The 20347-nt window shown below is 37.2% G+C and overlaps 1 protein-coding gene across 1 annotated transcript in view; it reads right to left on the reverse strand.

Annotated features, from left to right (window-relative positions):
• ccser2a (coiled-coil serine-rich protein 2a) overlaps positions 1 to 15247 on the reverse strand; it is a gene marked incomplete at its 5' end in the record, with an annotated part of 25944 nt that extends 10697 nt beyond the window's left edge. Inside the window, 6 exon segments of the mRNA XM_037686085.1 lie at positions 4695 to 4838; positions 8807 to 8929; positions 9049 to 9114; positions 10024 to 10204; positions 11495 to 11603; positions 15154 to 15247. Of these exon segments, the coding sequence (XP_037542013.1) occupies positions 4695 to 4838; positions 8807 to 8929; positions 9049 to 9114; positions 10024 to 10204; positions 11495 to 11603; positions 15154 to 15247 (717 nt within the window).
• Positions 15248 to 20347: the final 5100 nt, after the last annotated feature.

The raw sequence follows: 20347 nt of genomic DNA on the forward strand, positions 1-20347 counted from the left end.
ACACACACACACACACACACACACACACACACACACACACACACAGAGACTCAGACAAAAACATTATTGCTTCCTTCAGTGGTGGGAGTTTGCACCTTTACAAATTGGGTGCAACAGCTTAAATGCCATGCAAATATTGGATAAGTTTGTCTTTAAAAAACTAATTTTACAACGTTAAAAAGTTTATAAGAGAATCTAAAACGATACAAATGGATATTATCAATAATAATAATATTTAAAAGAAAATGTGAGAAGTAGTCTATACTTTGTCAAATATGATTGATGACGATGTTTAAATGTTAGTAAATCCTCAAAATATTAGTAGTTCAGCTTTTTATTAGTATTCAGCATGGTCAGCCATGTTTTAACATTAATATGTTAAGGCCCCTTACTCTGAGAAAATGCTGGTCTGCTTTTGTTGTGCCCGGAGCAAATGGTGACACCTGAAAATATACAAGGCAAGTAGAAGTTGCTCTATGTGGTCCTACAACCATCTTTTCCAAGTAACAACAGTGTTTTATTGACAACACAGTTCCCCTAACTCAGTCTCACTCTCCTTGCCTGGAATCTCTAATCTACTCCACAAAGCTTTATGTAGCAAGCTGTAGCTAATACTCGGGTCTGGTCACAGTGATTCACTTCACTGACTTTGCCAATTAAATCCTCACCTGTCCCGGACTATGCGTGTGTATAAATAAGTGTGCGTTTGTGATTGTTTGTTTGTGATGCAAGGGAGCATACAGAAAATGTGGGTGTAGAAATAGCGGTTAGAATCTGAGAAAGAAAACTTTGAACCTAAAACTTCACTGATCGTTCTCCACCGTCCTCCCACTGACAGTGACAGCAAATTGATTTAATTACAATAAAGTTAAGAATTCAGAAAGTGTGGCAATCTCAGACAGAAAGGCAGGGAAATAAACAAGGAAAGAGAAAAATCACTGAAGCAAGCGACGCAGACAGAAAGAGCCGCAGCTATAAAAAAAGACATGAAGAGAGCTGTGAGAGGAAAAGAGGAGATGAAGAAGAGGATGTTTAAGAGGCAAAGAGGGAGTAGGAGGGGAGCTGTAATTATCCTCTCTGTCTGCCACTGATGTAACACTGCTTATTGTGTAGCCTTTGTTTTCACTGCGGCTGCTCATCTGCATGTTTGTTTATTTGGGTTCTAAGCAGGGTCGGCTCTCCAGTCCTCAGTCGGCTGAACTCATTGTTCAGTCACACTGACTGATTGTGCTCCACACTCGAGCACAAGAGATATACGTGCCACATCCCGCTCTCACGCTCACACACGTGGCAAAACCTCAAACAGACGCACACAAAGCTGTGTGGTTTCCTATTGTGGTACATCTGAAATGAGCAAAAATGATACCGCTCCGGTTGTATTTGCTGCAAAAAGAAAGAGAAGGCAGGGTAAACATTTCTGCTTTTTGTGCTTCCTCTGGGGAACCGTTCACACAGATTATTTTCCTCCAAGTGACATTTAAGTAGTTTCTAATGTGACACGTAGTGCCAAGCGTGACCGATATTGTGTGCACTCTGTCTGTGAACGTGCAATTCTTTCTATATTGTTAGATCGTAGTTTGTTTCAATTATTTATTTATTTATTTGCATTCTGCTGGACTCTAAATTGGATTGTAAGCAGATTAAAACAGGAAGCTGCAGTAGCTGTAGCCTGAAGCAGTTGGATAGGATCTGCTGCCAAATCCTTTCAACAGCCTGAAACGTAAGGAGATAGGTTACAGTAGCCTTCAGGGATACAGACCACCACCACCTTTTAGCAGCTAAGGAAAAGTAATGGAAATGAAGGGCTTCATTATACAAATTAGCCATAACATTATAACCAATAGAAAGAAAGGTGATCAATTTGCTTATATGACGAAGGAAGCCCTAAAACACCATTAGGTGTTCAACAAAGTTAAGTCAGGTCCTCTGGACGGTTTCTTTTGTTGAAATGTTTTGTATTTCATCCAAAAGACCTAACAGTCCGAGGAGCTGCAACAAACTCAGTCTTATAATAGCACCTTCTCATAATGGGTCAATTTGATGGTGCTCCGATGGTTTCTGGAGTCCACCCTCTCCCCCGCCGACTCGTTTGGGGCAGTCATGGCCAAAGTGGTTCAAACTATACCGATTCATGCACAATAATCCAGGTGGAAAAATCCAGAAGCCTTTTCAGTATTCTACACTGCCTCGTAATTTTGCTGTTTTTTCGCTACTTTTCCTTTTAATTATCCTTTTAATTACCATTTTATTTTCATTTATAAAAAAAATTAATAATAATAATAATAAATAAAAAAATGTGTGCGCATCCTTTGATCGGATCGGACGGCATCTGCAGCCAGTTTCTTAGGATCCACTGTGGGATGGACCTTTACAAGAGATCCTTCCTGTCTACAGCCATCAGTATCTATAACATCTCTTAATGAAATGAGGATAACAAGTTACAACAACAAATAATTTCCCTTTGGGATTAATAAAGTATTATTGAATTGAATTTAATTGAATTGTGATTGTCCATTGTTGTCCAGTGTTGTCATCACTCTGTTAAAATTCAGGTCTCTGTTGTAAATGAGTCCTCGTGGCTCGATGACACTAACCTGTTTAAATAAAAGTTGAATGAAAAAAAAGTCAGGTCCTCTAGATGGTTTCCTTTTGTTGAAACGTTTAATTTTTCTAGCAGGATTACTGAGGGGAGAGGGTGGACTCCAGAAACCATCGGAGCACCATCAAACTGGTTGACCCATTATAAGAAGGTGCTATTATAAGACTGAGTTTGTTGCGGCTCCTCGGACCGTTGAAGTCTTTTGGATGAAAGACGAAACGTTTCAACAAAAGGAAACCGTCCAGAGGACGTGACTTAACTTCTTTGGATTTTTCTACCTGTATTACTGAGCATGCATCAGGATATTTTGAACCATTAGGTGTTTTTTGTCCTTGCCATGACCCCTCATGAGACACGATCTCAATATTTGGCAAAGGGTCATAATGTTATGGGTGGTTATTGTACATTGACTGTTTAAAGATGCTGCATGAACTGTCCAGGACGACAAATGCGCTGATGCAGTACGCTCACGGGCTATCAGCCTATTATCTTGTTATGCTCTTATGGTTAGTTTATAGCACTGTCAACTACTGATAAAGCAAATATAAAAACTGTAAAGCTAGAAAAAGATAATAGCTATTGGCCTTTGACAGCAAAATTAATCTTGGCTTATCTTTTCTGCACAGCATTCAACAATATAAAGCAACAGCTTTTTAAATAAAAATAGAAGAAAATAAAACGTACAAGGTGATTTAAAGTGGAAGGAAAACTATATATATTTATTTTTATTTTACAGTTGCACAATACATTGAAAATAAAGTCTATTATCATAATATCAAAGTGCAGGATCGTTATCACAAATGACTGAAAAACAAACAAACAAAGGAATTAGAAAAATATAGGTTAATTTGCAACTATTCATCCAAAATTGTGCAGGAAAAACGTGTGTAAAGAATATAAGTGGGATACATTTTACATAGAATACTAAAGTCAAGCTTGATGAGGGTGCATGTGCAACACTAAGATCACTGATACAACCTCAGGTAGAAATGTCTGAGAACGCAATGATGGTTTCTGTCTGCTTGTTCATTTAGTATTCTCTTTTCTACTTGTCAAAATGCTCACGTTGCTCCTTTTTTGGAGCGGTAGCAAGCTCTAAAAAATAAAAAAATGTTGAATGCAACTTGTGCTTTAGTGTGTAAATACACACCAGGTACAACAGGTCAGAGGTAGATGTTCCCTCCATGGAAATGATTCCCGTCAAGCACAGCTCTGCTTTGTTGGTTGCTATAGCAACTTTTAAACCGTGTGCTCTTATGGCACATAAGATCCACGGTCACCAGGCTCGTTTTGTCTATTGATTTTTACCAGTTGTCTAAGTGTAATAGATAAAATTATATGTTTGCCTATTAAAGAGAATATTACGTATTAATATATTTATAATTCAATTACATAGACAGTTAAGCTGATACATGTTTGTTGAATTACTTATCTGTTTTTTATCGTAAAAGCACATAGGCCTGCATTTTGTTGGTGAAACTTTTAGCAAAGTGCAGGTCTATTAGGTGATTGTTCACTAAGCCTGCTGCCTGTGGCATTTCTACTATAGAATCAATAAGTGGCTACAACACTGCATCCTGTTGGAGTAATGCAAACCCAGAGCATGTGAATATCAATTTTCCATGCTTCTTTCTTCTTGCACTTCTTTTCTTCATTAAAACTACAAATATCTCACTCTTTCTTTCTATATAAACATTGCAGCCAAAGTTAAATGATATCAGGGTGTTATTATAGTGGAGGGCAGGGTGATGAACACACATTGATGATCTAATAAATTGTATTCTACAGTATGTGGAGAACGTGCCACAGTGATGTAACCCTCTGAGGTCTTTTCAGAGGTGGATGAAAGAAAATGTACTGATCTGATCAACACATTATATGCTTGCAGTCTCTCTCGTTGTAAACGGAGTTGTAATGGTTGCACCACGTGAGTGTATCTACACAATAATCCTCTGAATTAATCCATGGATTAATGAAGCAGACTCCCCCGACCACTTGCTCCAAAGAAAATAATAGATTTTACTCCATGTAACGCATCTTGTTTTAAACCATAATAAATAAAGACAGAAATAAACGGAATAAATGTCAGACTTACAGAATGGCTCGGTGGTCTCCAGTATGTCTGAGTAGCTTTATCGTAGTGATGCATACGTTTGTCTATTGGCCTGTCACTCTGTCGTAGCAAAGCGGGAGCCCTCTGGTGGTGGCACTGACACCTGGCCTGGCGTCCTGGACCTGGCTAGGGGAAGAAGAAGAAGAAAACAAAATGAATGAAAGGATAAACTCTTTAAGGAACTATGGCTTTTTCTTATCCACAGGTGTGCTAAACATAAACCCATCATCAGTAAAATATCTTAACAAAGTTACTTCTAGATGGACTGTACTGTACTTGTATAGCGCCTTTCTATCTGATCAAGATACTCAAAGCGCTTTACACTACAATCTGTGCCCTCATTTACCCATTCATACAGCACTCTACTAGATCTCTACAAAGCTAATCTGAATCTGTAGAGACTAATCAGTGCTTTAGATCACATTCATACACTGATGGGACACACATCAGAGGCAATGAGGGGTTCAGTGTTTTGCCCAGGGACACTTCAGCATGTGACTGTTAATGGAATCAAACCCACAATGCTCACATTGGAGGACAACTGCTCTAACCACTCAGCCACAGACGCCCCACACATGTAAATGAATACGCCACAACCTTACCAAATCAATGTCATTTTGAATGTATGTCAAAATCAAATCCACTGAATCGTTTTGTTTGGCCAGAAATTGGCTTCTTTTAGACGTGGGTTTAAAGTTGCAAAGACTTGGTTTTAAAACATCCTGCACACAAGCTTTAAAATCAAAATCTGAATCAAAAATTACCCATATACAGTGTTTGTTGCCTCTTGGCTTGGGCTCAGTCCTTGTGAATCTAATTTTGGAGTCCGATTCTCTCCGAGCCTTTGAAACCAATAATTATTACTGTTCTGATTGTTTTCCCCCCTGCTCCATCCGTACATTTGACATGCCAACATTATGCCATTACTGAGCATGGTAGAAGCTAGAATAAGCATGCAAACAATAAAAAGGAAAAGTGTCAATATTTTTAAAATGCTTAACACTGGTAAAAACGCTTTTTTCTTAAAAGATAGCTTCAAGAACAAGTATGCAAAACATAATACATGTGTTAATATTTGTCTTTAGTTAAGACTCTGCTGAATAAGGCTGTAAAAATAAGATAGTTTCATTAAAATCACTTTGAAAGGTCTCAAGAATAATTCTGAAATTTGTAGAATGCCGATATTCTATCTCGAACTGTGAGTCGATTAGGACTTTAATGTTAAGAAAGTGAAGAGTTGGCAGATTGCCTGAATAATATATGAGAGTCAGATTAGAAAAGTAAATTCTAACCTGTGTTGTCAGAAACCCTATTACCTAATCATTTGAAGACAGTGCCCCAACAGTGGCCACTCAGTCATGTAGCTACTATTATCCCTCTACAGACACAGTGTTGTCTGAAATTCACAATTTCTCTTCCAAACACACCTCCTGTGTTTTGTTTTTTTAACTATTGTATTCTATCAGCTTTTACAAACTTCACTCTCTGAACAGTATCTAACACATCCATCTGGTAACCTGACTTTAATACTGTCTCTAAACCCATTTAAGAGACAAACACAAAGCCCCAAAAGACTTTAACAGACTAATTCGAGGTACAACATGAACCACCTTTCACAGACTACCTATTTTGAAGCAATTGCTATTTTTACACAGCCAAGAATGTAGGTTTGGTTAGTGCATTAAATTAACTTCCAAGTGTTTTTTAGGCTTATTTTGTTTTGATTTGGTTTTTGCCCCTTTTTGTTAGTCCTCAACTGCAAAAACAACAGAGCAGGAGAGAAAGCAAAACAACTTTGAAAATCGTCTCAGTCTGATTCCCAAAAGAAGCTTCAGTCCAAAGTCAGCAGCGTGAATTTTATTTTCCTTTCGATATCTCCCTGCACGTTTGCTCTTACAACCTCTACACTCATTAAAGCCGGCCGCAGATCTGAAAACATGCCTTGTATTTTTGTTCCTGTTCTCAGCTTGTTGGGTGTTAAGGGTGCAGCAATATCGTGGCGTCTCAAGGACCAGCTAAGAGTGGATGTTAATTCTAATTGGATGGATAGTATGTTGTAGACAAGCTGGTGTACAGGCCTTTCTTTGACACTTTGGTATTTCTTAGTATAGTAGAGATTTAAATAATGTCAGTAAGACATGATTTTTTTGCTAACAAGGAAACACTAATGAATGTTAGAGTGGAGATGGAGCTGACCAAACCCAAACAGAATGGACATTGTTTGCAGGCAGAACTAACAGTGCCTGTAGAAGTAAATGAAAACACCCATCAGATAAATTCTCACACGCAAACAGCATTACAGTCTGTGTCTTTACTATTAGGAGGCTAAGCAGTGAGCTTGTCACTCTGCATGACACAATCACATTGTTTTTGTCTTTCCACCCTTGATTTGTAACAAATAACCAAGGTGGAACTGGTGTAAACTGCAAAGAAATGAAAGCATTTTCTCTGTCCAGATATTCTTAACTGAAACAGATCTGCAGAAAGAACTTTCATCAAGGACGTGAACTATTGAAAGAGAAGCTAAAGACTTTCAGCACACAAGAGCTACATGAAAGCAGGTGATGGTGTATTGATATTCTTCATGTTCCTCTGACATTTACAGTGTATGGACCTTGGTCATTTACATTTTTTCCATTTAGTTTTAATGATAGTTTGAGAATCATTCAACTAGAATGTTTCTGAAATGTGGGACATAAGTGCATGTTATCATAAAGACAACCCTATATTTCCTACAATGGTGCTGCTTGTTTAATATTTCATGACGGAAAAAAAATAGTTTGTGTCAATCTGCCTCCAGTGCCACTGATGTTCTTTCTTTTCTGTGCATGAATCCAAATGTTTGTCTTTCTTAGAGAAGCATTTCCTCAGTTTTTTTTATGATTTTTTTCCCACTTTTTCCTTTAAAGTCAATGATTGAAGGGATGAGAGAATCATTTGTTACACTTTAAAGAAAACACAAAAACTAGTGGTTCACTACATTGAGCCTCACTGATAAATCCAAAATGTCTTTTGAAAGAAAGTTGCAAATTTATCCACCCATCCATTACCTTTACACTGTTCTTCCTTATCATTTAGCTTTTTTTACATCGGCATGCATTCATCTATTTGCTGCCTCATGTTCATGGTTGAGTTGCAAAGGCAACAGAATCAGGATGAAAACCCAAATATCCTTCTCCCCAGAGACACTCTCCAGTTCCTCCTTGAGGCACCCTGTGCACTCTCAGGCCAAAGAAAATACAAGATCCTTCTAGCAACTTCTGGGTCTGCCCCTGGGATCCAGTAAGATGTGCATAGAAACCCCCCATAGGTAAGAGGTGTTCAGGAGGCATCTTAATCATGTTAAAAACCACCTCAGCTGACTCTTTTTGACGCAGCAGTGCAGCTGCTCATGAGTTCCCACTGGATGACCGAGCTCCTCACCTTACCCCTAAGGCAGAGCACAGCCACTTTATAGAGGAAGTTTTTTCAGCTGCTTTTATTCAGGATCTTGTTCTTTTAGTCAGGCTCCATATCTTATGACCACAGGGATGCGCAGAAACATAGTCATGGCAGACCAGAGCAATGCCCTCATTATTGTGGGCGAGGCCCCAAACGGTCGGTACATTTCCTGCTCAGTCCTAACGTTACTCGTGAGCAAAACCCACAGGTACCATTCACGATCTATATTTACATCTTTACAATATATTTACAGTACATGATCATGTTTATAGTATTTCGATTGAAACAAGTTGTGAAAAACAATGTCAAGTATTGCGTTGCCATACCGCTTCATTAGACAAAACAGTTAGTTGGATGAAACAATTGACATAAGCTTCAAATTATTTCACAATGTGCCAAATAATTTGAATGGGATACAGTGATTAACGCCAGACAAGCAGGTTTAAATCAGACTTTTTGGGGATTAGAAAATGTATTGCTTATAAAAAGGTGAATCTTCCTTAAAAAAAAGACAAATTCTGACCATAAGTTCTCTCTATCCAAAACCAAAGTCAGAGAGACAGACTGAGGTCTAACAGAAACATTGTCTAGTGTATTATGAAGTCCAGTTTTTCAGATTTTCACTTGTGTCAGTCCTGTTCTTACAAACTTACTAGTTGTTCCTGCGGATGTTGTTGTTGTAGCTGTTGACACTGTAATGTGAGCTGAGCAATAGTCTTGTCTCGACTCTTCAGCTCCTCTCGGAGTCCCTCCACTTCCTTAATCAGCTTCTCCATCTGAACACACACACCAAGTGTTTGGAACTAACAAGAGACAACCTCAGGAGGGTAGCTACATTGTATAATGTTTAGATGTATACACCATGTCCATCCAAACCCAGAGGAAAACTTCTTACCTGTAACACAGTGGTATCGTCTTCAGACTGCTCAGAAACATCTGTTGGAGAGTCTGTTTCCTCGAGCTTGAAACATAAACACACACGCTCAGAAGGGGGCACACAAACATGCAGAGTACAAAGTAAGCTGAATCAATTGCCTTAGGCGTGCCTCAAAAGCAATATTTCACTACAGTGATTTTTCTTTTTTTTACTCTTATGCACATATGCTGCAGTGACCCTGAATGACCAGCCACTAGGACCACATACCAGAGGCGAAGTATATGATTGAGAAACCTATATATTTATTTTACTGAATTCAAACCATGTCCCTACCTCAGTGCAAAGAAGCACTATTCAAAAATATTTTCTCTTATCTTTTATCTTTGTGTGTATTTATACCCTAATTGCAGTCTGTGCTTTTGTCACAATTAGATGAAAGTCAAAGAAAATTTTTAAAAATATAATAATGTCCCACCAAATGCTGGGCACGTCTGTTCAAAGAACAAACTGCTGTTATATTTAACGATTCTAGGAGTCACAAAAAAGTATCAATTTTCTATGATTTTGTTTCTCATATGACAAAGAACTAAATATTTAGTTCACTACCACATTCCACCTGATGCTCATTAAAGCTGCATCCAAGTGAAGCAAAATACATTTAGAATTCAACAAGAGGATGCTTGTTTTACATTTGATGTTTTGAGCTCAGCGCTGGGTTTTAGTTGTTTTATTTGTTGGCTTGGTTTTTCAATGAAAACAGACAATTAGGAATTGAGGCTGGAAAAAGACTTTGTTTCAAAGGTAAACCCAAAGATCAATACCTATACTATTGCAGTCAAATCAAGGCAGGCCATTTAGGATAATTTTCAGTTATGGATTGAGTTGAGACAAGGACACTGAGGTTTTTAAGCATTCTGAATGTAAACAAATTCTAGGTGTTGCAAAAATACAGATTTGTAAGGATTCACATCTCTCTGAAAATGCAGGTCAAACCTCTAGTAACGTTTTGAGCCTGAGCAGGTGATTCTTGAGCAAGCTGCAGTCCTGGGTCATGTGTTCGAGTGTGACTCCATCCAGCATTGGTGTGTTGCCGCGCTGCCTGCCTTCAGTCTGGACAAACCGTGAAGAGGCTTTTGAACCCTTGAAGCCATCATAATTTTGGAAGACATGGACCCTGAGAAGAAAATCCAAACTTTTGTTGTTTTTTTTCTTCTTGCTTTTCATTTACTTTTAGCATACTATACATAGACAATGTGTTCAACATAATGGCACTTCTTCCAGCTATTTAATTGTCAAAAATGGTGTACCACAAGGTTCACTTAGGGCCCACCCTCTTCACAATCTACATAAGTATTGTAGGTCTGATCATTCCTGATGTATTCTTACATTTCTATGCCGACGACACAGTTGTTTATTGCTGAGCTAAGACAGTTGCTAAGGTTTTCCAGCTTTATTCTGCATTCAACATCATCCAGTCAGATTTGTTCGGTCTCAAACTGGTGCTAAATGCAGATAAAATCAAAAAGAAGTTGTTTTCAAACAGGAAGTCAGTACCAGCAGTCCTTCCTTCTATCTTATCTATGAATGGTGTTCCTATTGAGTTTGTCAATTCTTAGAAATACTTGTGAATTGTTGAAGCACATCTTTCTTTGAAGCCTCACGTCAAAAACTTGGTAAAGAAATTGAAAGTAAAACTGGGTTTCTTTTTCAGAAATAGATCCTGTCTAACTCTGAATGCTAGGAAACACCTTGTAGCTGCAACTTTCCTTCCCTCCATTGACTATGGTGACATTATTTACATGAACGCTCCTGCAAGCACTCTGCAGATGTTGGCTGCTGTCTACCATGATGCACTAAGATTCAAAACTGGCTGTAATTACCATACTCATCATTGCACCCTGTATTCACTGGTCAATTAGTCATCATTAACTTCACGCAGACTCTCACACTGGTACATTTTCATTTTTACATCACTCCTTGATCTGCTGTCTTCATATACTGTATCTCCTCCTACATGTCACTGCGTGAGTGCAGCTACAGCGTGCACTCTCAGGACATTATTACATGCGGTGTTCCTTCAGTGCGGACTGAACTAGGCAAAAAGGCCTTCTCCTACTCTGCTCCTGTTTCCTGGAATATCTTGCAAAAAGATCTGAAGTTGTCGACCTTGACCTCTCTAAGGGATTTTAAACAATTAAGTTCAATGCAAAAATCAATGCAGACATGTTCCTGTTTTTAGTATCTTACACTGTTTTATAACGTAGCATGTTTTTTTTTATTTTGCTTTATATCACTTATTTGATTTACTTTTTATTGTATATGATTTTATATGAATGTTTATTGTGGGTCTGTGGTTTTAGTTTAAAAGAGGTCTCACTTGAAAATGAGTCCTTGTGACTCAGTGAGACTAACCTGTATAAATAAAGGTTGAACGAATACCGTTAAACTTCTTAATTTGACCAACCTGCCATCGCTGTGAAAGTGATCTGGACCAGTCCAGCGGTGTTGTTTACGACGCTGCCCCTGCCGATTGGCTCGTTCGGGTCGCTCAGTGTGAGACATTCTTTCCAAGTCTACATTAAGAAAATTTAGAGCAACAGTGAGACTACGTGAAGAATGTACAGAAAACAGAAGCAGTGAGAGAGAAAAAAAAAACACAAATGTGTACAAGATCCATAGCAATAATGTTGTTTTTGTGGTTAAGCATGATGAAAGTTACGTGGAAAAAAGCTCAAGTTTTCTGTTACTGCATTTTACAAGATTTGTATGACAAACGTGCACGTATAAATGCAAAGGTTAAACTTGCAGTAAACAAACCCCTTCACTACAAACATGATCTTATCTTATCTTATGATTATCTTATTTTGTGTCTTTCAAATGTTGCCACCAGCAAATGGAAACATTTGCTCACAGAGACAGATCATTTCATTTTCGCACAATGCTGTAAGGAGACACGGTATTTAGAAACACTCAGTGGCACACAGCTGTGAAATGAACCATGACTGCAGGAAAACTGACGACTAACAGAGTGCGATCTCTAGGAAATAAAAGAGCACTTGACTTTCTAAATGTGACATACTCAGATACTTAGACTAAAAACAGGGGGGAAAGCAGATAAAGACTGAGAAAATATGAATCCAATCCGACGCAGTGCGGGTGAAAATACTTTACCCTGAGAGTTACCACACAGCAGAGGAGCAGACAGTCTGTTTACGAACAGACAGCCTGTTTTGCATACGAGGCTGTTACATTCCTGAAAACTTAAGTGCCCCCAGTGAGATGTTGTTTTTTCTAGCTTAGAAAAACTCTTCTAAAAAAGTACAAATTGAATATATTCCAACTCGAGAAAAGTCCATAAATGCAGATAAACTCAAACGAAAACTGGAGAAAAATGACTCCTTGTCAGCTGATGATGTGTTAAAGGGCCAGGAAAAAAGTCAGCCCAGTTAGCAGCCTGCCCGGCCCTGTCTACGTTGACAGCCTTGTTTTTCTGGGAACTCCCAGTGAACTAGAGCTGGAGAGAGGACTGTGGTTTGCTAGTGAGAAAGAGTGAGTTGACTGGTTTGTGTCCAAGCTGAGGAAGTTACCAACTGAGAAAGGGAATCTGTGGCCTCTCTCCATTCATAGGAGCTGACAGCTGGATAAAAACACGAGTCCCTTTTAACACTTCTCTTTCTTTTCACTTTTTCAGTTTAGTGGCAAAGTTGGAGTGTATTTGGGAGAAACACTGTTCCTCATGCTACATTTCAAGTCCTGCCCTGTGGGCAGGACTCTAACTGGACTCTTCCATTTGCCTCTCATGACATGAACTCTACCCGTGACATAGAGAGCTATAAATATGGCCACCACCCGAAAAGGAGTAGGAAGGGACGGCGCACTAATTCACATTCCTCTGGAGTGAGCATTTCCCTGTTGATCGCCGCCTCCTTTTCTAAGGAACAAAATCAATGTCTCCAAGCACCGTAAGATAATGTAAGTTCATTAGATATAGTCATTTTAGCTTGCGATAGTTTCTGTTGAAGGCATTTTCAAAAGTTGTTCACTTCCTGGTCATTTTCGAGTTGTTCTTTCAAAATAAGAAAATAATTCAAATTGAGCATGCATCAGTAAATTCAAATTGTAACCAATTAATGACACTTATCATTAACATGTTACGGTCAGGGGCTCAGTTGGTAGAGCTGTTGCCTCTCAGCAAGAAGGCCTGATCCAATCCCAGCCAGGGACCTTTCTGAGTGGCATCTGCATGTTCTCTCCATGCAAGCGTAGGTTTTCTCTAGGTATCCCGGTTTCCTCCCACAGACCAAAAACATGCAACTCTAAATTGTCTCTAGGTCTGAATGAGAGTGTCGATGGCTGTTTTGTTGGACACTTAGAAGAAAGAAAATCAAAGAAACTACAAAAAAAGAAAGACTTGACAAACTGCTGTCAATGTCAAGTACGATAAGCTGCAGTTCTTTTAGGTGGTAACAAAAGTGTGCCCAAATGTTATATGTAACAAAAACTTAAAAATTAAACAGGAAAAACAAACTTTAACCTAGATTTGAAAAATAATAATTTTAAAACCTAAATTTAACAATTTAAAAAGTTGTTACATTTAAAGCAACGTCTTTAAAACAGGTCTTCAGATGTATGAATTATGATCTGTGAAACACAGTCATATGATACAAAACATACATAATTAGCCCCTGTTCCTTAGTGCCATTAGTTGCCTTCTAAAAAAATATTATGGATTAATTCATTCAACCTTTATTAATACAGATTAGTCAAAAAAAAAAAACTACAGGTTAGTCTCATTGAGCCTCGAGGACTCTTTTACAAGAGATACCTGATTTAAACAAAGAGCACAGATAACAACAGACAATCATATAAAAGCATATCAAATCTAAAGTAAATGGAAGAACATATATTTAAAAAATGAAACAACAGCTACATTATAAAGCGATGTAAAATACTAAAAACAGTATTAATAAAGAATTACAGCAATTTTATAAGGAAAGGCTTAAAATGTAAAGCTGTGACATTACACCAAGTTGTTTTAGCCAAGTCTATCTAATAACTGACAACTGTTTTTCGTGTTTGTGCATCTGTGAGCTAATGCTCCTTTATATGCTTTATTATACACATGACAGCATGTACACATGCTTCCTATAATGAGTTTTATGGAGCTGAAGGGAGTCTTGTTTGTACAAACTAAGCCTGTCAGAATCATTCAGAGAAAACTACAGCATTAAATCCATTAGCGATGAAATGTTCCATGATAGTTCTGGCTTTAAGACTGACAAAGGAAAAATTCACTTCCAAGAATTCATTATATTTTGTGACAAGAGAGGTCAGTCCTCAACCCCTTTTCTCCTCTACTGGAGAACAAAATGCCAAACAAACTGATGGCGCCTTAATGGTGTCAACACTATTATTATGAGGTAATAACGTGACCTGATTACCTTTAACACGTACAAAAAAAAGCAATTTTACTTGCTTTTAATGAGATTGAATTCATATGGCAAGTAAAAATGTGTGATGAAAACTTGTAAAACTTTGACAAACTTAGCATCAAACTTGAGGTGAGTGTTGAGATGTGTGAATCTTACTGGGCCATTACCACCAATACCAAACTGCTGTTGTCAAGGGGAACAAATGCTGAAGCTGCTCATATACAAACAAACTTTGCCTTGCAGCCATACTTGTCAAACATGCACATCTGTGCACATCTGTTCATGTAAACAGACTCAGACAGCTGGATGGATCTAAGCTCACTGAAAAACACATATTAAAAGACTGAAGTTTCAATTTAATACATCATCACCAACCATATACTAAAAAAATGGCAGAACATAATACACAACAAGGCATCCATTAAACAAATTTAATGGATGTTGCAGAGGGAAATATCCACCCAAGGCAAAGCAAGATCCAATTTATTCAAACCTTTATATCAACCAGAAGGATTCTGCTGGGAACAGGAAGCTCAGACGTTGGTAATGTACTCATTTACATGTATAAAAGAGAGTTTTGCTGGAGGTATCCACAAAACATAAGTCATGGCCTAATAATGACCTCACAAATCTTTAACCCCTCACAAAAAATATGAGGCATAAGAAGAGCTGTGTTTGTGTGTGTGCGGACCGTGTAAGCTGTCGTCAAAAGGATCTTCATCCAGCATGAGGTCATTATCATCCAGATCTTCAATTCCCGACGAGTTCAGTTTGTTCAGAATGTTCTGAGAACCACAAAAATTGTACATACATTGCATTCTGTGAGTCCATTTGAATCATTATATCAAGCTGCTTTTAGACCAAGTACTCTAAAAGTCATGCACAAAAAGATTTATGACAGATGACAAAAAATGATGACATGCAGTCTTTGCCTGCATTTAATTAGACTCATGCTTGCTTTTTGAGTGGCGTATCATTTGGAAGCTTATTGAATTACTGAGGTGAACTCTGTCACTTTGCACACAAATATCACAGTTCTACATTAATATTTATTCAAACCCGATCTAGTTTTTTTTCTCTACTACTTATTTAGATAATTAGAAACTATTCATGTGGCTCTATTTTTTCTTTCCCTTTGACACAGCTTTAAGAATATTCTCTGCTTCCAACAGAAAGATGGCATTATTTTAAACATCAACATGCAAAAAGCAGAAGAGGCTTTTGAAAAACTATAACCCAGTTATGAATGATAATGCAGAGCGCTTTGAAAGCCCAATAAACACTGCTCAACATATCATTTTCAAATATGCAGCCAGTTCTTGCTCTGTACCAAATATTTCAAAGCATACCCAAAAGCAGTGAAAATAATCAGTAGTTTAAAGCTATTTTTTATTAAGGCATTTTCTGTGCTTTAACAAACTAAACTGGCTGAGCTTTGACTAGAAGACACAAGCCTAAAATTAGGAATTACAGAATATCTCATGTGTTGCACAATAACTGACTGGGGCTTAGTGTTTCAGACTCGATGATGGAAGACTAATGAAAGAAAAAGAATAAGTTTCTGTAGTCTTCCAGATACTGTCAGAAAAGAGGAGAAATCTGTGCAAAAGGAAACATTTCCCATCTGATTTATTCCCTCTTACTCCGTATTCTGTGGTTTACTGCTCCCATTTTACCTCTGGCCTGTTGGGTCCTTCTCAATAACCTTATAATCCTCATCTTCAGAATGAAAATTATGAACTTAAAGACAAATAACTGATGAAAGGATATATTAAAATTTGAATTTCAAATCATTTATTTTAACCTGAGTTGGTTCACTGAAATGGATGCTATTCTTGTCTGCTATTTATTCCCAGTTTTCTGGTTCTTAGAAATCAACAAACAAAAGGATTTTGATCCAGAGCTGACACAGGAACCCTCCTTGTGTTGATGAGATGTTTTAGCTTTTTACTCCTTTGACACTGTTTCTTCAATCATGATACTGAGGCTTGTCCTACCAAGAAGATTCTATTGTTTCTCTATGAAAAACCACAAACTGACCCATACAAAACAATGGTTAAAAAAAACTTAAGTGGTTTAAAAGTGTACATGTTTATGTAGGAAGGTCAGTTAGTACCAGACCCTACTTCCACCATGAGTCTAATGTCATATTTTTAACAAAAACGAACTGTGATTATAAATTCTTGTGAGAACTATTACAGTAGTCCCTCACTACTTTGCGGTACATTTTTTGCAAACTTGCTACTTTGCAGTTTTTTAAAGTAAGATTGGACATTGGACTGATAATAAAATGTTATTACTGTTTTTCTTAGACATTTTATTGTTGGATGTAACTGGGACCCCGTGTACATAATTTCGCTCCACCACATGTACCACATGAGGTGCGAATGACAATAAAGAAACTCTGACTCTGACTCTGACTCTGACATGACACACAATTGGCTGATTGATGGATAAGCCTCACGATCGGCATGTAATTTTTATTTAACATAAATTATTTTATATTATTTAGCACCTGCTGCACCTGTGTCCAGCCCATAGCTGCAGGAGAAGCTTCCTCCTGCAGAGTGTCATATGTCCGTTCTGCAGCGGAGAAGTGGGCGTGGCCGAGAGCACTGGCAGAGAACATCCGGAGGCAGAGAGCAGATTTCATGACATTCTGTGCTCTTTTAGAGCGTTTAGTGTTTAGAAACATTGTTTAGAATATTACAAGAGTGTGGGAAGGGTTTAAATACTAAAACTACTTGTACTACTATTCCTACTTTGCGGTTTTTCACTTTTCGTGGGTCTTCAGGGTAAGGATCCCCCGCAATAAACGAGGGACTACAGTATATGTCTATCTGAGTTGAAGCAAAACAAATGTTACAAAAAGGAAAACTGACAAAACTCTGATAACAGACGTGATAAACGTAGTTGATCAAGGCTAGTTCCAAAATCATCAAAGCATAAGTAGATATGTAATTTTATAGTTGTGAGTTTTGTTAAATTGATGTATTGTAGGTGTATTGCTGAGACCACTGAACAGATCTTGGTTTTTCGATGATTAGACGCAATATTCATTTTGTAAATGCCTTTTGTGATAAATAAAAATGCACCTCATTTGTCAGAAGGCAGTGATTGTGTCTTGTGTAAAAATCGAAGCTGCTACAGAAGAGGTAAGTTTTCCAGAACAATTTGCCATCATGGTACACCCCATTTAGACATGAACCTGATTTGTGACTGAAAACCTGAGCTGAACTTGAAGTAACCAAGTTGTTAACGCTGCTTTGTACAACAGGTCTCTCCATGAGAAGTACACATCATAAAGCGAAGGTACTTACTGTAAATATGTAGAAAAATACAAATGTGTCAAATTGTATCTCATAAAGCACAAAGAGCTGTGCATAGTGAAGACGTGAATAATTACATAAAATAGAACTGACTCAAATCACTCCTGAAAAGGGATGCATAATACTTTACAACAGGGATGGGCAAAATTTTTCCTCAGAGGGCCAAATCAAGATATTTCAAGCAATCTAAGGGCCGCAAGTTTTCCTGCAGCATAGTTAGTTAGCATACTTAAACATGTCTATCCAAACTCTTTAGGAATAAGACATACTTTCTGTAAACTGGCTCTTGTGACAATATATTTGTTGGCCTAAATATGCAACAAAAAAGTTACGTGTAATTTTAGTTTTTACTGTTCAGGCTAGTTCTGGAAACACGAGTTAAAAAAAGGTTTTAGACTAACTTAATCCAAACGTTTTCAATGTACTTTTTCCAAGAAATTTAATTTAAATTTCCTTAAGGTTCATTGATAAAATGCAGGTTTTTAGCAACATATTTAAAAGTAATTTTTTCAGTTAGGAATATTGGGGGCCGGATGGAGATTGCCCACTTTTGGCCCTAGTGCCATATATTGCCCACGTCTGCTTTAGAATCTGTAATTAAGTAAAAGCAGAACACACGAGAATATATTGTAGGTTTTTCAAAAAGACTTGCACAATGATTTGTGCTCGACATTCTTTGAGAACAGTAACACACTGCAGTCTCTGTTTCTGTAACGAAAGACAGCAGCTCAATTTCCAACATATTGTTTTGGTTGAAAATTCCCCACAGTTCTAATTAGTATTATTATTTTAGATTCAATCAAGAAACTGAAGAATAGAAAAATACTATTATGATTCTCTTGACAAATCCATGTTAAAACTTGTGGTTCGTTCTGATTTCATTGCAGAAACTGCAAAATAGTGTTCAAAACCTCAACTGTATGCTTGAAGAATAACAATTTTACGGTTAAACAAAACTCATCCAGGCTGATCCAATCTAATAACAATCCCCATCAAAGAGTCAGACAACTTTAAGGCGCAATATAGTTGTAGTTTCTTTACAACTTCAGTGCAGTAAACTTATTTGGATTCTTGTCAATAATTAGGAGTTTAAATAAACACTCAACAAGAAAATGAATGTGCAATTTAATAAAAGCCAAGTTTAGTACACAGATTTTTTGTTTGTTTTTGAATCAAGTGTTTCTGTTAATTGGACATTGACTTTACTAAAACAGTATATTTTAAAAATCTTTTTGTTTCGATAATGTTGTGCAGAGGAAAACATCCAGGGCCACGCTCAGGCATTGCGGGGAAGGCATACTGAGTGAGACTGTTAAATGAGTGATGGCAGCTGCAGTACAGAGTAAAATAGAGTTGGAGAACCTTTGAATCAGCAGTATGTTATTCGAAGATTTATCTCTTCATATATTCTTTTGTTTTGTTGACAGAATAACAGGATGCTGCCTGTGCCAGAGTGAATATACTGTGTGGATGTGAAGAAACTCATATGAATTGACATAATAAAAATATAGCCTCGGCCACAAATAAACTGACCTTATAATAAAAAACAGAAAGTGTCAACACAGCAGGTCCTCAGGTTGGTTGACTATTTCAGATGTTTGTGCCGTTTACACATGGCACTGTTTCATCACTACACAGTGGGAGTATGTAAAACATATCGTACTGAAGTAGAGAGTTGGTCCCCTTGAAAATGAGAATCACTGATTTTATTTATTATTTTAATCCATTTTTTGCATACATCAAAAATGTAGATGCCTAAAAAAATGTATCTAAAACAAAAACGTCAAATTAGATGATTATAATTTACATTTTTTTCCTGAATTAATGACTAATAATGTAGGTTAGCTTGAGCAAACACGCTGCTAAATGTGACAATATGTATAGTCATCATATTAACTACATTTTGCCAATAAAAGTTATTCCTTCATCCGTCCTTGAAGTGACAATTTTAAACAACATGCTTGTGGTGACGGAAAGGAGGTACTCGTAAAGTTTTTTTTAAAAGTTACTTTTGTCTGTTTGGATAAGCAGGTGAGTTTTAAGCATCCATCGGTGAAACAGCAAAGCTGGTGAATTGGCAGCATTTTCCATAAATGACTGCATTCTGCAGACAAAAGGCTTAAGAACTTAATTCATTTAAAAACTAATGGCTTTACTTGTCTTAACCTGAAGCTACAAAAGAAAGAGTGAAATATAAATATATTTATATAAGTAAATGAGATAGGAAAACACAGTCACATTTTTGCAGTTACAAAAAAAACCAACTAAAGGATTATATAATTAGGTGTCCTTTGTTTTGTTTTTTTACTTAAATTTTTTGCCAGAAGAGGAATATTTGGGACAAAAAAAATAAATCCAAGGTAATTTGGTGACATTTAAAAGTGCACAAAATCAGATTTGAATACAAAGCTTTTTTTTTATTACTAAAATTTGATCTTTTTCCTCCCATACAAACTAGAATCCAACTATAACTGTTATAAAATGTCCAAAAAAGTTCAATCTGGTCCTCTGGACATTCAAAAAACAAGAAAACAAAAAAGACAAAAAACAAAACAA

The sequence above is a fragment of the Nematolebias whitei genome, chromosome 1 (genome assembly GCF_014905685.2).
Source record: "Nematolebias whitei isolate Nwh7 chromosome 1, NemWhi1, whole genome shotgun sequence".
NCBI lineage: Eukaryota > Metazoa > Chordata > Actinopteri > Cyprinodontiformes > Rivulidae > Nematolebias > Nematolebias whitei.